Source organism: Carassius gibelio, chromosome B25, assembly GCF_023724105.1.
Source record: "Carassius gibelio isolate Cgi1373 ecotype wild population from Czech Republic chromosome B25, carGib1.2-hapl.c, whole genome shotgun sequence".
NCBI classification, from domain to species: Eukaryota; Metazoa; Chordata; class Actinopteri; order Cypriniformes; family Cyprinidae; genus Carassius; species Carassius gibelio.
In genome coordinates, this window is record NC_068420.1 from 3,556,774 (window position 1) to 3,570,929 (window position 14,156).

The 14,156-nt window shown below is 41.9% G+C and overlaps 1 protein-coding gene across 4 annotated transcripts in view; it reads right to left on the reverse strand.

The window, feature by feature from the left end:
- Positions 1 to 1,997: 1,997 nt before the first annotated feature.
- znf609a (zinc finger protein 609a) overlaps positions 1,998 to 14,156 on the reverse strand; it is a 92,550-nt gene continuing 80,391 nt past the window's right edge. For all 4 annotated transcript variants that reach the window (XM_052597182.1, XM_052597184.1, XM_052597185.1 and 1 more), the window contains 6 exons: positions 11,513 to 11,600; positions 7,728 to 10,050; positions 7,154 to 7,571; positions 6,733 to 7,068; positions 6,127 to 6,205; positions 1,998 to 4,945 (listed from right to left, as the gene is read on the reverse strand). In XM_052597182.1, coding sequence (XP_052453142.1) covers positions 6,132 to 6,205; positions 6,733 to 7,068; positions 7,154 to 7,571; positions 7,728 to 10,050; positions 11,513 to 11,600 — 3,239 coding nt within the window. In that variant the 3' untranslated portion in view covers positions 1,998 to 4,945; positions 6,127 to 6,131. The remainder of the gene's footprint in view (positions 4,946 to 6,126; positions 6,206 to 6,732; positions 7,069 to 7,153; positions 7,572 to 7,727; positions 10,051 to 11,512; positions 11,601 to 14,156) is intronic.

Here is a 14,156-nt window from a genome sequence, read left to right on the forward strand (position 1 = left end):
CTGGGTTTAGTACAAACACAACACTAGTCTAGGGAGGAATAGTCTTGTCTCTGAGAACAGGTTTCCTCAGTTTTCCTTAAGGCCGTCCTGGTCCAGTTTGCAAATGGCTAAAAGGGAAGAAAAAAGAACAGATAGAATCAGTTCACAGTTTTATGAAAAGCAATGAAATCCTTATAATCAAGTGATGATGAACTTAATCGGTAACACTTTTGAATAAAGATCCATTAGTTAATATTAGTTAACTACTTTAGTTAACATGATCTAAGCAAGAACAATACTTCTACAGCATTTATTAATCTTAGTTGATGTTAATTTCAACATTTACTAATGCATTATTCAAATCAAAAGTTGTGCTTGTTAACATTAGTTAATGCAGTGTGAATTAACATGAACTAACAATGAATAACTGTATTTTCACTAACTAACATTAACAAAGATGCATAAATACAGTAATAAATGTATTGTTCATAGTTTGTTGATGTTCGTTAATGAATTAACTAACATTAACTAAAGGACTAGTATTTTAAAGTGTTACCACGTAATCTTTGTAAATAAGTAACGGTAGTGAAATTAAAGAGAGAAGATTTACCTCCATCATTAATCTAGACAGTCAAAGGGCTCACTCTGTATATTGTGCTCATAACATCATTTAGTTTATTATATAAACGGCATACGGCAATAAGTTAAAACGTAATAAGAATTCATTTAAACTTTGAATTCTTATAAAGTCTCAGCTTTCACTGCGCTAGCAATATCGCTAGCCATTTATTAATAGTCTGACACTGGTGGTTAATTAAGCGGTCAACATAATGTTAAATGACCAAGAAACATCGAGAAAGAACAGCTGAGTCTTACCTGTGAAAAGATGACACCCCGAGATCTGTTTTTATTATCGTGTGACGGTTTGTAGCTGTCCAATCTGTCAATGAGTCAGGTACGTTTTCTTCTGTCCTGATGGGAGTTATGAGAGTTGCCCGCTCCAATATGGCGGCGACGTTGACGTGCGGTCGAGCGGCCAATGAGGCGTCTAGTCATGTTTATGGGAAATACGTTAAATATGGCGTCCGCAGTCATACACAGTCAATTATTTGGTGTCATACGAACATGTCAACGAAAAAAAAAATACTTGTTTGTTTTAATCTCGAATAATTAGTGGAACAGATACACATTTTGCAAATACGATCAATTTAAAGCAGGTAAAAGACAGCCCTCTTCTGGCTAAAGCCTGGTAATACAATTCCTGTTATTGATTTGGTCAGTTATTTGGAATATAGTTTTTTTCTCTCGCTCTTTTTCTCTAAGGTCATCTACTCTGCGTTTCTTATTGGATATTCTTTCAGATTGGCCTGGGTTTATGGTTCCAGATGGATGTTGAGAATATAATCGTAGTCTCGAGCTACACATCCCCCCCTTTAAAAACAAAAAGAGACTAATTTATTAACACCGAGGATAAATTGGCATGTAAGAACAATATTATGGAATATTATATCAATAATAACAGTAATAAACTCAAAATGATTTATAGGAACTCTGAATATATAAATATAATTCTTCAAAGAAACATATAATTAGAGAACTTTAACACAATACAAAAAAATGAAAGAATAGACTAAACATTTGGACCATAATGCTAATATATTAACCATATGGAAGCTTTTTTTTTTGACTGGGTTTATTTTAAAAGAGGCATCATAGAACATAATTAACTTTAGACATCTTTGCAAGTTATTGCAACCAAGTAATTTTGCATGAAAGTGTTTCATTTCCATAGGTATTTAAAATAAAAATGCAATTATACATATTTAAGTCTGAATTAGTATTGTTATCCCATTTGCAAACCTCTAGGGGTTCACAAACCCTGAAAAATCTCCCACTCGCTTGATTTAGTTTTTGTTTGTTTTTACTAAGTTTCGTCTTTGATCAGAAGATAGCTTCCAATTTTAATGCACAGCACATGCGACTCTTTTAGACGGATAAAACACAGACGATTACAGGGGTGATTGTCTCATAAAAAGATTTATTTTCTGCCTAAATGTACAAAGGCATGTTACAGTTTTGTATAAAAAAATGTAGCAATTTACACTTTACATGAGAGATCCCTAAGAAGAGAGTGGGAGCCAGCTAGAAAGAGAGGAAGGCAGGGAAAGAGAGAGCGATGGATGGTGTACAAAGAGAAGTGTTTCCAAACACAGAAATGAAGAGGTGTAAACATCTTTCTTTCAAGTACCGATGACTGACACCGAGCCGCTGCTCTCTGTGGATAGGTGGGGCTTAATTAGTGGGATGGGTTGTGGGAGGGGCCTAATAAAACCGGAAATAGAAATTAAACGAAAACAGCAAATTCCCTCTTCTCTTCTCACAAGGATCACACAGGCTATATTAGCACCGTCTGAGACAAGTATAAACCAATGTTTGAACTGTTAAAACCCTCCGTTTCGTCTTTCTACAAGGAGAAAACCTGAACTAGAAAAAACAACAGCAACAACAAAAGAAGAACCCTCAAAAATAAATTAAAACAATCAAGCGCTTTTTCCTCAACAATTATGAATCAAGTCACCCGACAGCACAGGTTTACTGGCTAAACGTGCGAAGACAGAACAACTAAAAGTGAGGTTATTACTATATATAAAAATCCTAACTCTCTGGTATTGGTGCAAGCCTTTCGATGCTGATCGGACACCAGTGCTGCAATATCTCTTAGTTACTATTTAGGGTTTAGGTAGAGAAAGCTGGTCCTAAATCAGCATAAAAAGTGAAAAGTTGCGCAGAGAGGAAAAAATAATTCTTAAAGAGATCTGGCCCGGGTCTCTCCTACAACAAAATAAAACCAATGCATTGTGCCGTTAGGCCTCATTAGCATGAACATTAGTTAAAATCAGATCAGGGGTTTTGTGGTGGCATTGAAATTAATGCTCAGTTCTACATTTAAGGAGCATCTTGCAGATACTGAACGTTTGCCGTTTTGTCTCATGAAAACAAATGGTCATGTTTAACATAGTGGAAAAGCCACCTCTTCACTATAAACCAATTACGTTAAGTACTGTCTTCTTCCCTGTGCTGTTCAATAATCGAGTTTGAAATCAGCAGAGAGCGATGAACATGCCAGGCTCAGATTTCAATAATGCTCTCCTGAGAGTTTCAGATTCACACAAGAACTGCATGATGATGAACTGGAACAACTAGCTCCAGATAGCACCGGAGTTGGCTCGTCGCTTCCCTCCATTGCCATGTATCTTGCAGGGGTGTGGACGAAAACTCCTGACCTTTTATTAAAACTGACTTTATTTCACTAAATGCAAAACATGTGCTTCCAAACTGTTTCAGAGCAGAGTGGGACCGATTTGACGTTGAAGAGGAGGGGTAGAAAAAGTAGTAAAAATCAAAAACACTTTCAATATAAAGCCGTTATACCAGCTAAACGTTGATATTACGTCAACAATGCTAGAAAAAAAGGCTAACAGAAAAAACAACGTAAGAGAAAGAGATAGTAAGACAATCCGATAGCATCCAACAACCCTTTTTAAAATAATTCCTTTGTACAGATATATACAGAAAGCACATAGTGAGGACGTCTGCTTGTGTCGCATTGCTCTGTTTGGATTAATGCTTTTACAGAGCGCTGGAATACACCGTGCAGACGTACAGAAGTTTCAGGTCTCCCTTGTTTCGTGCTGCGCAGGTCTGTGGATCGGACCCAAAGTAGAAGAAGTCTAGAAGCTGGATGCCGGCTCTAAGCCTCTTTTGGGGTTGTCTCACTCCAATCGCTCTTCAAGGTTCGCACCATTTTGGACTTCACTCATGCGGTCTGGCATGAGATTAGCAAGCAGCAAAGTATCAGTGAAGGTTCAGTTGGTGACCAGACACACACAGTTCGGTAGAGGCTGGGAACCCCATTGGCAAACACACACATCGTGTCCCAAATGACTCTCTAGAGCCTGGGAGAAGCAGATCGGCTTGTGTCCGCATATGATAACGGTCAACACAGGCCGGAAAAACCCATAAATCCAGTCTGGAAGTCAAAAGTTCCTGCTTTTTGGGCCACTCCATGTTAAGCATGTCAGAGAGCAGCCAATGCTTTATCATCCCTCCGCCATCCGGATAATCCAAAACGCCACCTAACTGGAAACCATCGAGTCAGTGTTGAACAGACTAATGCTGTTGGCTTGTTAGTTTATGCTTTAATGCCATACGAGCGGCCTAGGCCACATTCATGGCAAGAACCAACCAATGCAAAAGCTAATTCGCCCATTCTAGAACAAAACCAGTGCTAAGCTGATGGAGTGACTCTGAGAGATCTGTTCAGAAAGAAACCAACATAACTATGAGCCAGTGAAATGCGTTTATAAATGCCTCTTGGACAAAGAACGGTCTACTCTCAGGTGTGTTGACGATAGCTTCGCAATGGTAACATGAACTAGAGAAAACCAAGAATTATCCACTTGCATACTCCACAAATGGATTATGAATGTAAATGTAAGAAGATGAAGAACGGCAACAAAGATGCTGGAATCCTTCGGAGCAAAAAAACCTTGGAAATCCTCTTGGCTCTAGATCAGTAGCACTCCATGCTTTAAACACAATGTAGTGGCTTCCAGACTGTCTTTGAATCCAGGTCCATTCAAGATCTCCCAAACTCTGTAGGAGCTTGCACATCATATGAGGTTCCTGCAGACAGACTGTGTCTCCTCTCTCCTGAGTATGTATCCAGCAGCACAGAGAGGGAGGTGTACAGATGTGTGCTTCCCCAGGTGGAGTTCAGCTTGAATACAGATGCCTGGGCATCCACTTTCTCCGCTCTGAAGGTGTTGCTCAAAGACACAAGGAAATCCAGGAAAAAGAACCGTCAAGAAATCGGGAACATCATTGAACTGATGTCATAAGTTCCACATCACATCCTCGTGTGAACCAGTCACATGTCTGCAGAGGAACGGCCAGTTACTTCTCCCTAGAATGGAAATGAGAATAAAACCGATTATTAAAATCATTTATTTTCAAATATGATAAACGACTTAATAGACAGCAGACACGTGCTTATGCTGCATTATCATTATTTCAGTCTTACAAACATTCAAATCACAGAAAAACTGGGATAAAAAACTGATTTGTAGGCTAGTGATTTAAAAGTAAATCACCTTTCAAAAGTCAATTGTATCGATTACATTTTTATGCAAGGGGCTGTTAAAATGTGAAAACGTGAAACGTAAAAAAAAAAAATCAATTTATCCAGAATCATGCAATTCTATTTTGGACACAAACAGCCAAAAAAATGGCCTGTTGATTTATGTTGATGGTATTCAGCTCCAATAAATGGTTTGCAAAAAGGAGACACTGGATACAATGTAGGATATCATTATTTAATCACATTGGAATACAAAAGAACTGGAAATGATCAAATTCTAATGATACTTAACCCTAATCATATGTGACTAAACAGCCATTGTAGTCAAGAATGAAAAGGCCTTGGGAATGTTTGGAGATTTGGACCACTAGAGGACAGCAAAGACTGCACAGCACTTAATTCAGGGAATCAGTCAAGGATACAACACAATTAAGGCTTGAACGATATAGCAATATTATTTTGTTAGCAACAAAATTAACTTGCCTTGTGAATATTGCGATGATTTTAATATGCTTTTTATTGCCCATTAAGAATCTAAAGACCGTGGGAGTAGCCTAGTTATACATGCACTTCTTGTGCCAAGGCTTGTTTGTGAGATAATAAAGACATTTTAATAGCAGCAAAAATGAGTTTTCATTTCGGCAGTTTAAAGAGTTAACTCATTGAACGATTCACCTCAAGTATGTGGAGGCCCCTCATAGTATCTTTGCATGCTTTAAAATACTTTATGATATTTTAAATGGAAATGTATGGTAAATGAAAAAATGCATATGGTAAATAGGGTTGTTTAACCATATACAGTTATGATGGCCCATTAAAAAAAAATAATTCTTTAAGTCTGACGAAAGTGAAAAATTCATGATTATATGATCGTCTTTTTTTTAAGATTATGAATCTACCGAGCAACAATCACTGCCAAAATAATGGTTCTTCTGCAAAAACACCTACAGATATTTAAAAGTGTTGGAAAATACAGTATATATAACTATAGTGATGAATCTTCTTACCATTCTCACCTCCGTGCTGGAGGGTAAAGCGAGGGAGCAGAGGCCTGTTGACTGGCAACAATGGCTGAAGAGGAGATACCTGGGAGATGGAGAAACACCTTAATTACTTCATTACCTACTTTTAAAAACAGGAATTCAATCACGGTCAAGACTAGCTTTTGTGATAACAAGAAAATCCTTTACCGATTTTACAGAACACCCCTTTAAGTCAACTTAGACTAAGGAGCCGAGCGCAATTTATGCATTACTGGAAGTTTTCAAATGTAGAAATATGAACTGTACCGCATCTTCAGCATTATAATCAGTGTTCCTGTAGCTCAACTGGTAGAGCATTTGCATTATCAAGCGCAAGGTTGTGGGTTCGATTCCCCGGGAACACATGATAAGTAAATATTGATAGTATGAATGTACTGTAAGCTGCTTTGGATAAAGGGTCTGCTAAATGCATAAATTGATAACTATTTTACCTGCGCCGGACAGAGACTGACGGTGTCACTTCATGTCATGCCAAATCTCTCACGGCAGGCGCATCATCAGCTTTAGAGCGGTTAATGAGACACCGCCGATCAAACATCCCAAAGCTAATATCATGGTGAATATGTTTACCTGTAGCATAGGACAGGTCATACTGTCCTGGGAGTAGTGGATAGCCTAGGTGATGGTGGGACGGCATGATCCTCTGAGACGGAGAAGATCTCGGACGATCGCTGTCTCTTTCCCTCTCGCTCCCACTTCTGTCTCTGTCGTGGGGCATCTTTTCACCCACCGTGGGCGATTTGCTCTTGTATTGGCTAGCATGCTGATGCAGGATGTCCAGCGCTTTAGACTCGGATGCAGACTTGCCACTCACTGTAGGACTGGCACGAGCCTTCTCACAATCCTCTCCAGGTGGCATCTTACTGCCATATGGAGAGAAGGAGTACCCTGGGGACAGGTACGACCCTAGGAAAAGGGTTGAAATTAATAGTGGGCCTTTATATCTGGTAAAATGAACTGTGGTTTATAGTTAGCTCTACAAAGGACTCACCAGGGTAATTCTGCATCATGACAGCTGGCATCCCCCTGTATCCCGGATGGCTGGGGTCATAACCCTGGCCGTAGGGGTATCCGTGCATGTAAGACATATACGACTGGTGCTGCGGCAGAGGAGAGGAAAACTGCATGTGTGCTCGGGGATCTTTGCTGACTCCTCTGTGCTCATCTGAGGAAGATGAAGTGCGTGGTTCTGCCCCTTCCTTGCTCTCCTCTTTGGAGGGAGTGTCTTTAGGACGCATCCTTTCCTCTTTGCCTTTCCGTTCTCTATCGCGGTCTCTGTCCCGTTCTCTTTCCCGCTCACGCTCCCGCTCCCGCTCTCTCTCATCCTTCCATCTCTCCTCATCGATCTGTTTCTGAGCATCGGGGTACTTGCTGGGGTAAACGTAGGGCCACAGTCGAGAGTCTGGCTCCTGGGAAAGAAAGCAGAGTTTGAAATGCCCATTACGAAAGAAAGATACGTGCATAGAGAGGATTATCAAAATGGGAGTTGTACATTTATTAAAAAAACAAACTGTGATGAAAATGATTCAACAATAAATGTTTAAGCAATGCTTGAGGTTTCATACCTGTCTGTACATGTACATTGCCTGCTCCATAGCCGATCTCCCAGACTCAATGCCTGGTTTCTGCTCGTCTTTTGCATGATGTCCTGCTTCACTTAGCTTCATTTTCAACCCCTCACCTTGCTGGGTCTGTCCCTTGCCATCTTCCCCTTTGGGGATAATGACTGACTTGCCAGGCTCCGAGGGATCTTTGGGCTTGCCCTGTGGGGACGGTTTGCCCAAATCTGAGAGACTTGGTGCTTTGGACAAAGTAGGAGGAACCGAAGCTTTCTGCTTCCATTCTTCTTGCTTCATGGATGCTTCCCTATCCTTCTGAGCAGCCTCTGATTTCTTCTCTGCAGCACGATGCTGCTCAGCTGCTTGACGTTGGCGGTCCTCACACTGCTGCCTGTAAGCTGGGTTTGTGTTCATCAGGTGGTTATGGTAGGCCTGATCAGGTGAATAGCCGTAGGCAGGTACATAAGCATACTGATTGTAATAGAGGGGCTGCATGAACATGTTAGACCGCTGCTGAATGACTGAAGGCTGTGGTGGCTGCTGAGAGGATGCACCCGTGTCTGGCTTTCGATCTTCAGGTGGCTCTGATTTGCCCTTGTCATTGCCAGGTTCTGGGTCTTCCTCTTTTTTCACCTTCACTGCACCATCTTGCAATGATGTGACAGTGTTAGCAACTCCTGGACTGGGGTTTGGGTTGACATAATTGGGCGAGTAGTACGTTTCATAACTTGGGAAATAAGTAGAGTCTTTGTTTGGTGGTTGGGATGGGAATAGAGATTTCTTGGCTCCTTCCCGGATTGCCTGATCCTCAGACTTGTCCTTGACTTTGCCCTCTCCATCTTCCCCTGCATCAGAGATGTCGGAGTACGCCGGGCTGTTGGTCTTCACAGAAGAGTTATCAGCCCCATTTTGGGTAACCACATGAAGTGGAGTGAGAGGTTGTGCCATCGCCCCGCTTTCTATCCGACTGGCCACTCCTATTGAAGGACTGGGAGAATTATCAGAGAAGCTGTAGATTTTGTCGGCCTCTGCTTTCATGCTGGCTAGCCGACTTTGATGTGGATCTGTGGATCCATTTAACAGCCCCTCGCTCTTGCTGCCTTGGTCTGAGCTTTCAGAATATGGGCTTTTACCTTCTTCAGGTTTCCCTCCTTTGCCAGGGGCTTTTGGACTGTCTCCTTCCTTACCACACTCCTTCTTTTTCTTATCTTTCTTTTTCTTGTCCTTAGAGCTTCCCAAGGCTGGGTTTATTGAGGAATCTCCAATCACTGCAGGTTTGGGTTGAACGGTTTTTAGCTGGGGGCTCTTGCTAATGGACTGGACCACAGAGCCTACACTGGAAGAGGAGCCAGAATTAGGGGCAGGGAAGCTGGAGGCTGGTAAGGCGTACAACTGCTGTGGAGGTAAGGAAGGAACGAGGGGCCTTGCAGACTTCATTGGCTTCTGAGCAAGCTTGTCTGCCTTGGTTCCACTGCCAGACTTCTTAGCTTTGTCCAAACCTCTTTTATCATCAATGCCATCGTTGCTCGTCTCATCTGTAAGACATGGGCCATCTTCACAACCATCCATGGGCACACACGACTCATGCTCAGCCTCTGATTTCTTCTTGCCAGTCTGCTTGGAGCTGAACTTTCCTGATGATGGCGATGGGCTCTGGGCATCAAATCCTCTGCCTTTAGGGGTGACCGACCGTGCAGGAGACACACATCCCTTCTGTGAAATGGATGCACCATTGCAACTCCCTGGCTCTGGGTGCAAAGTGGAGTCTTCACCATACTCACTATCACCATCTATGTCCAGCTTGATGTCATCATCATTGTGTGCACGAGCCTGGTGATACTTCAGGCCATTAATGTGCTTGTACTTCTTGTTGCAGTTGGGATGGGGGCAGTCGATGAGCACCGGCGAGGGGCAGTTGCGATCCAAAGAGGGAGGCAAGGATTCAGCTTTGATGCTGGATAGGGGAAGAACAGTATGAGGTATTCCACTGTTTGAATTGGTGCGCATACGTTTGCTACCCTTAGTGTCCTCTGAACTGGAATTGGGCTCCATGTCGGAGACAGGTTTGTTCTTGCGTTTGTTAGCAGATGAAGGACTAGCTTTAACATCCTCAGTGTTGCTGTTTGGTGGGGTGCGCCGTTCAGAGGAATTCTGACTGCCCCGTCGCCCTTTGCTGTTGGATGCGGCTCGAGTCTTGCTATTGTTGCTGCCTTTGTTATCAGAAGAGTTGCTGTTCTCGTTGACTGGCGTATTGCTATTGGGCCTCATTCTTTTACCCCGTCCACGGCCATTCCTCATCTCCAGGTCACTTGTGGGTGACTCACAGAACCTGAGGAAGCAGGAGGAAAAATCCGTTCTATATGAAAAAGGAATTTTTCCATTGACAATGAATTCAGAATCAATCAATCAAATATATAAGCATTGTCCTTTTTCCACATAAACCTCTCACAATTATCTGCAAACCACAAAGGGTGCTAACGGTGCTCTTGGATGAGAGATGTCCTCTCTACTAAACCAGCCTCTCCATAAAAAGTGCTTCTCCAGTGGGCCCTGGAGAGCCAGCAACGTGCTGTGCGTTTTTATCCTCTCGTTATCCCTGATCTCGACAGCAATGCTTGTTCTGATGAATTGCATGCAGTGCCACACTGCTGCAGGATTAAACCAGGGTGACCTGGCTGCTGATTAGATGCAGTGTGATAACATCCTCCAACAGAAGAGCAAGATCAACCAGAGAGCTTGATTCAAGCACATGCATTAAACCGTAGTAAAGTCTACAGAACAGGATCATCACAACACCCTCCCACCCCCTTAACTAACTGGAACACATCTTAACACCCAAACCATCACTGTTCGTGTTAGATCTGTTATTAGAGGCTTCAGAAATGGTGATAGTAAAACAAAAACACAGGAATGACTTTTGCATTGATCTTTAATTGCTTTAACCTGTTCCAGGGACTACATGTGACTCAAAGCAGCAGAGACTGGGAAGCAAACATCCAGAAGAAACGCTCCTATATGAATGCAGTGCATCATCTTCACCGACACTCTCCCCAGGGGCTAACGCTGTGTTAGTAATGTTTGCCTGCAGCCTCCTGCAGCCGGCAGATAAAGTGCACCATGGAAATACAGCCTTTTCTGGAACATTACGATTAGAAATTACAAGCTGCCTCCTGAGGCAGAGTCTCTTAAATGTACACCGCGTTATGTACAGCAAATAATTTGTGCCATGCAGTGCTGGTATCTGACCTTGGGCAGGATACAGCATGAAAAAACAAAGTGTTGGAGTGTCTGTACTGTATAAAAAAATAAATTAATGAAAAAAAAACACTTTGCAGGGTGAAAAAGAAACACTATTATTGCTTCAAGCTATATTAGCCCCAATATTTTTGGCAGGCATGACTTTCATGGCATTAGGACCCAGTAGAATTATAACTGAAACGCTGGTCTGTGAAGGACTACTGCTGCTTTAGATCAATGCAAGGAGGAGAAAATCAATTCCTTCATGATGTTAGATTTCAAAAAGTGGGTGGGGATGGGGGCTGGGGGGGTATTGAGCCATTACCCTAATGTTTCCTTCATTACTACAACGGCAACACACAAAAGCCCAGAGGAGGTGATGAGAGGGTCGAGTATGTAGAGGCCAGGATGAATTCAAACAGATCTATTGTTCAAAGAATTAACATCATGCTGTATTTGTTCGGCAAAGCTGTGCCACATTCATAACAAGCTGAACGTATGCATCTGAAAATGATGTAGAATTTTCCCTACCAAAAATAAGAGCATAGGCTTACCGTGGGGGTGCCCAATCATGACGAGTGCAGTCTAAAAGCGTGCCCACATATGTCTTGTTCCTCCAGGTAACGTTCACAACCAGCATACCTGAAGAAGAAAACAACAATATAGGAAATAATACTTCCGTTAAACAGAACTACAACTAAGATCATCTCAAGTCAAAGATCTATTTGGGATCTTAGACCTAGACTACCCTAGTGAAAAATAAATATAATAAAATGTATTTGAAATCCATTTATTTCATGCTTAAGTGTATTTATTACAGGTGCATTTACATGGTTATGTACTCAAAAAAACAAAACAAAAAAAAAACGTGCAATTGTACTTTTAGCATACTAAACAGGTTTACTTACAGTCTCTTAAATTAAACAAATTTTCTACTTAATGCACTTTAATTATGCAGAAGTAGTCCAACTAAAGATATACTTAAGTATATGTGATTGTGCTTAAGTGGAACTATTCCAAGCATACTTCATGGACACTTTAAATATCTTGCATTTTAAGACAGAGATCATACATTCCTCATCCATAGTGGCAGTAAAACACATGTTAGGCTAAATATAAAGAAATGTGCATTGTGCACAAGTAGTACCCCAGATAATGATTTATTATAATGTTTATACGAGTAAGTCTCCTGCTGATATGTCAGAAAACATGTTCATGGATTTGAACTAGGGCTGGGCGATATCAAAAATCCACCAGAAATTAGATTTATGATTTAAATTGCATTGAAACGTATTTTAAGGTAGGTTTGTTTGCAATAACCATTAGCCTAGTTCTTGATCTACAAAAATGAAAGTTGGCAAAAAAGATAAATGAGTGCTTGTTGGCACAAGTATACTGCCGATTTTACATTCCTCGGCACAGATGTCCAAATTTAGAACACCTCCTGTATAAAGACAACAGGAACAGCAGGGTGCACAGAAACCTATTAGTATGCAGAGGGAAGTATAGGATAGAGAGAGGAAAAGAAAGGGTGTTGGGGAACACTGGTCAGCCCATGCCCTCAGTATGCAGGATCTCCACATATATTTTGTGTGTGTTTTGAACTGGAATCCATCCAAAAAGAATCATCTGCATCCAGCATTCCCAAGATCTGTCAACTTCAATCTCGGCTTCCTGCAGGTTGTGTGCCATCTGCTTGACATTTAGCACAACAAAATCCAGACACTGAGAGATGCAGCGTGCCAAAAGAGTGACAGGGAATTAGCCTACACCTACTGAACCTCATTGGTTAACACCAGGTGGCGGCAGCTATCATTTTTAAGGATGCTGTATCAGTAAACATCCAGTGCTTGGAAGACTTTACACACCTCTACAACTCCCCAGCCACCCACAATGCAATTCCACTGCACACACTCAATCAAGCAACTGACCTCCTAAACACCACCATTTTTTTTTTAAATCTATGGTGCTTTTGAGGACAGCCTCTGCAACCTTTCATTGTGACTGACAAAGCACACTAGAGATATCTGTTTGATTTCAAGCTGCAAGGCGCTATTCGCAATGGGGCATCAATTGCCTGCTTCTAAAACAGCTAATCAAGAGGTGCCAGGCAATAAAAATTTCACACCGCAGTCGACTGCGAAGGGAGACAAAACCCCTCCATGTGTTTAGTTCTGCCTTTCACGCTGTGTTTCCTTGACAACTGGCAACTGCGAGCAGCCACTGCAACGGCGCTCATTCCATCTCAATGACTCAAGTGGGGAAATTGAGCAGAATACTCAAATCACGTCTCCAAATGGGAAATGGCGATAATTGGCCTTTTGTACGCGACTGAAAAAAACACCACTACATCTGCTAACAATTAGCATGACATCAGCTGTTGTTGGAATGGTAATGGTTACCACTGAAACCAGACCCAGGACCACCGGCGTGGCAAGGTGAATTGCAAAGTTAACCAACTTGCCCATTCAGTGTCATTTTCTGAAATGCATAATATTATTTCTAATGGCACGCGGCGCGAGGACCTTATTCCAGCACCCTATAAAAAGAAGCTGTAATTGGAACCCTGTCTGATTCTTTCGGTTCCTGAGCCTCATTAAAACTCACTGAAAGAGTCCAGTACAGTACAGGCTGGGAAACAGGTGTGCGCTCACCTCCAGAAATAATAAAAGAGTATTATGACACAGGTGTGCCACAGCCAACGGGAAAACACTGCGACGTATTGAGAACATGAATGTGCGTAACTCACATTCCCTGCCATTGACCTCTACGTGTCAGCAAGTCTCTTTGACGAAACCTGAGCACTAGTCGTCAGCTCTGAAGCGACATTTGCACCCTTGCACTGGAGACCTTTACTGCAGACTACTTTAGTTTTTATAAGATAAGAGATAGCGCTGTATAACTGCAGGAGTGGCTGCCAATTCTCCAGCATGGCTCATATTTCCACAGTAGGTGTTTAACTCTGTGAATGGAAGCCCTGACCTGCTCAGACGACAGCCTTCTTATGTTTACCAAACACAAACGATCTTCCTAGCAGACAGAACATTCCCTCATGGTAGCGTTTGGTTCCCGTTTGGTTATTTTTCTGGGAACCAAAGAGTGTTTTAAGAAATTTCTCTTGAGGTTCGTTTTTGCAACCATAAACATGAACACAATAGCTATGTTTCCATCCACCTATGTTTATGTGCATTTTGGAAT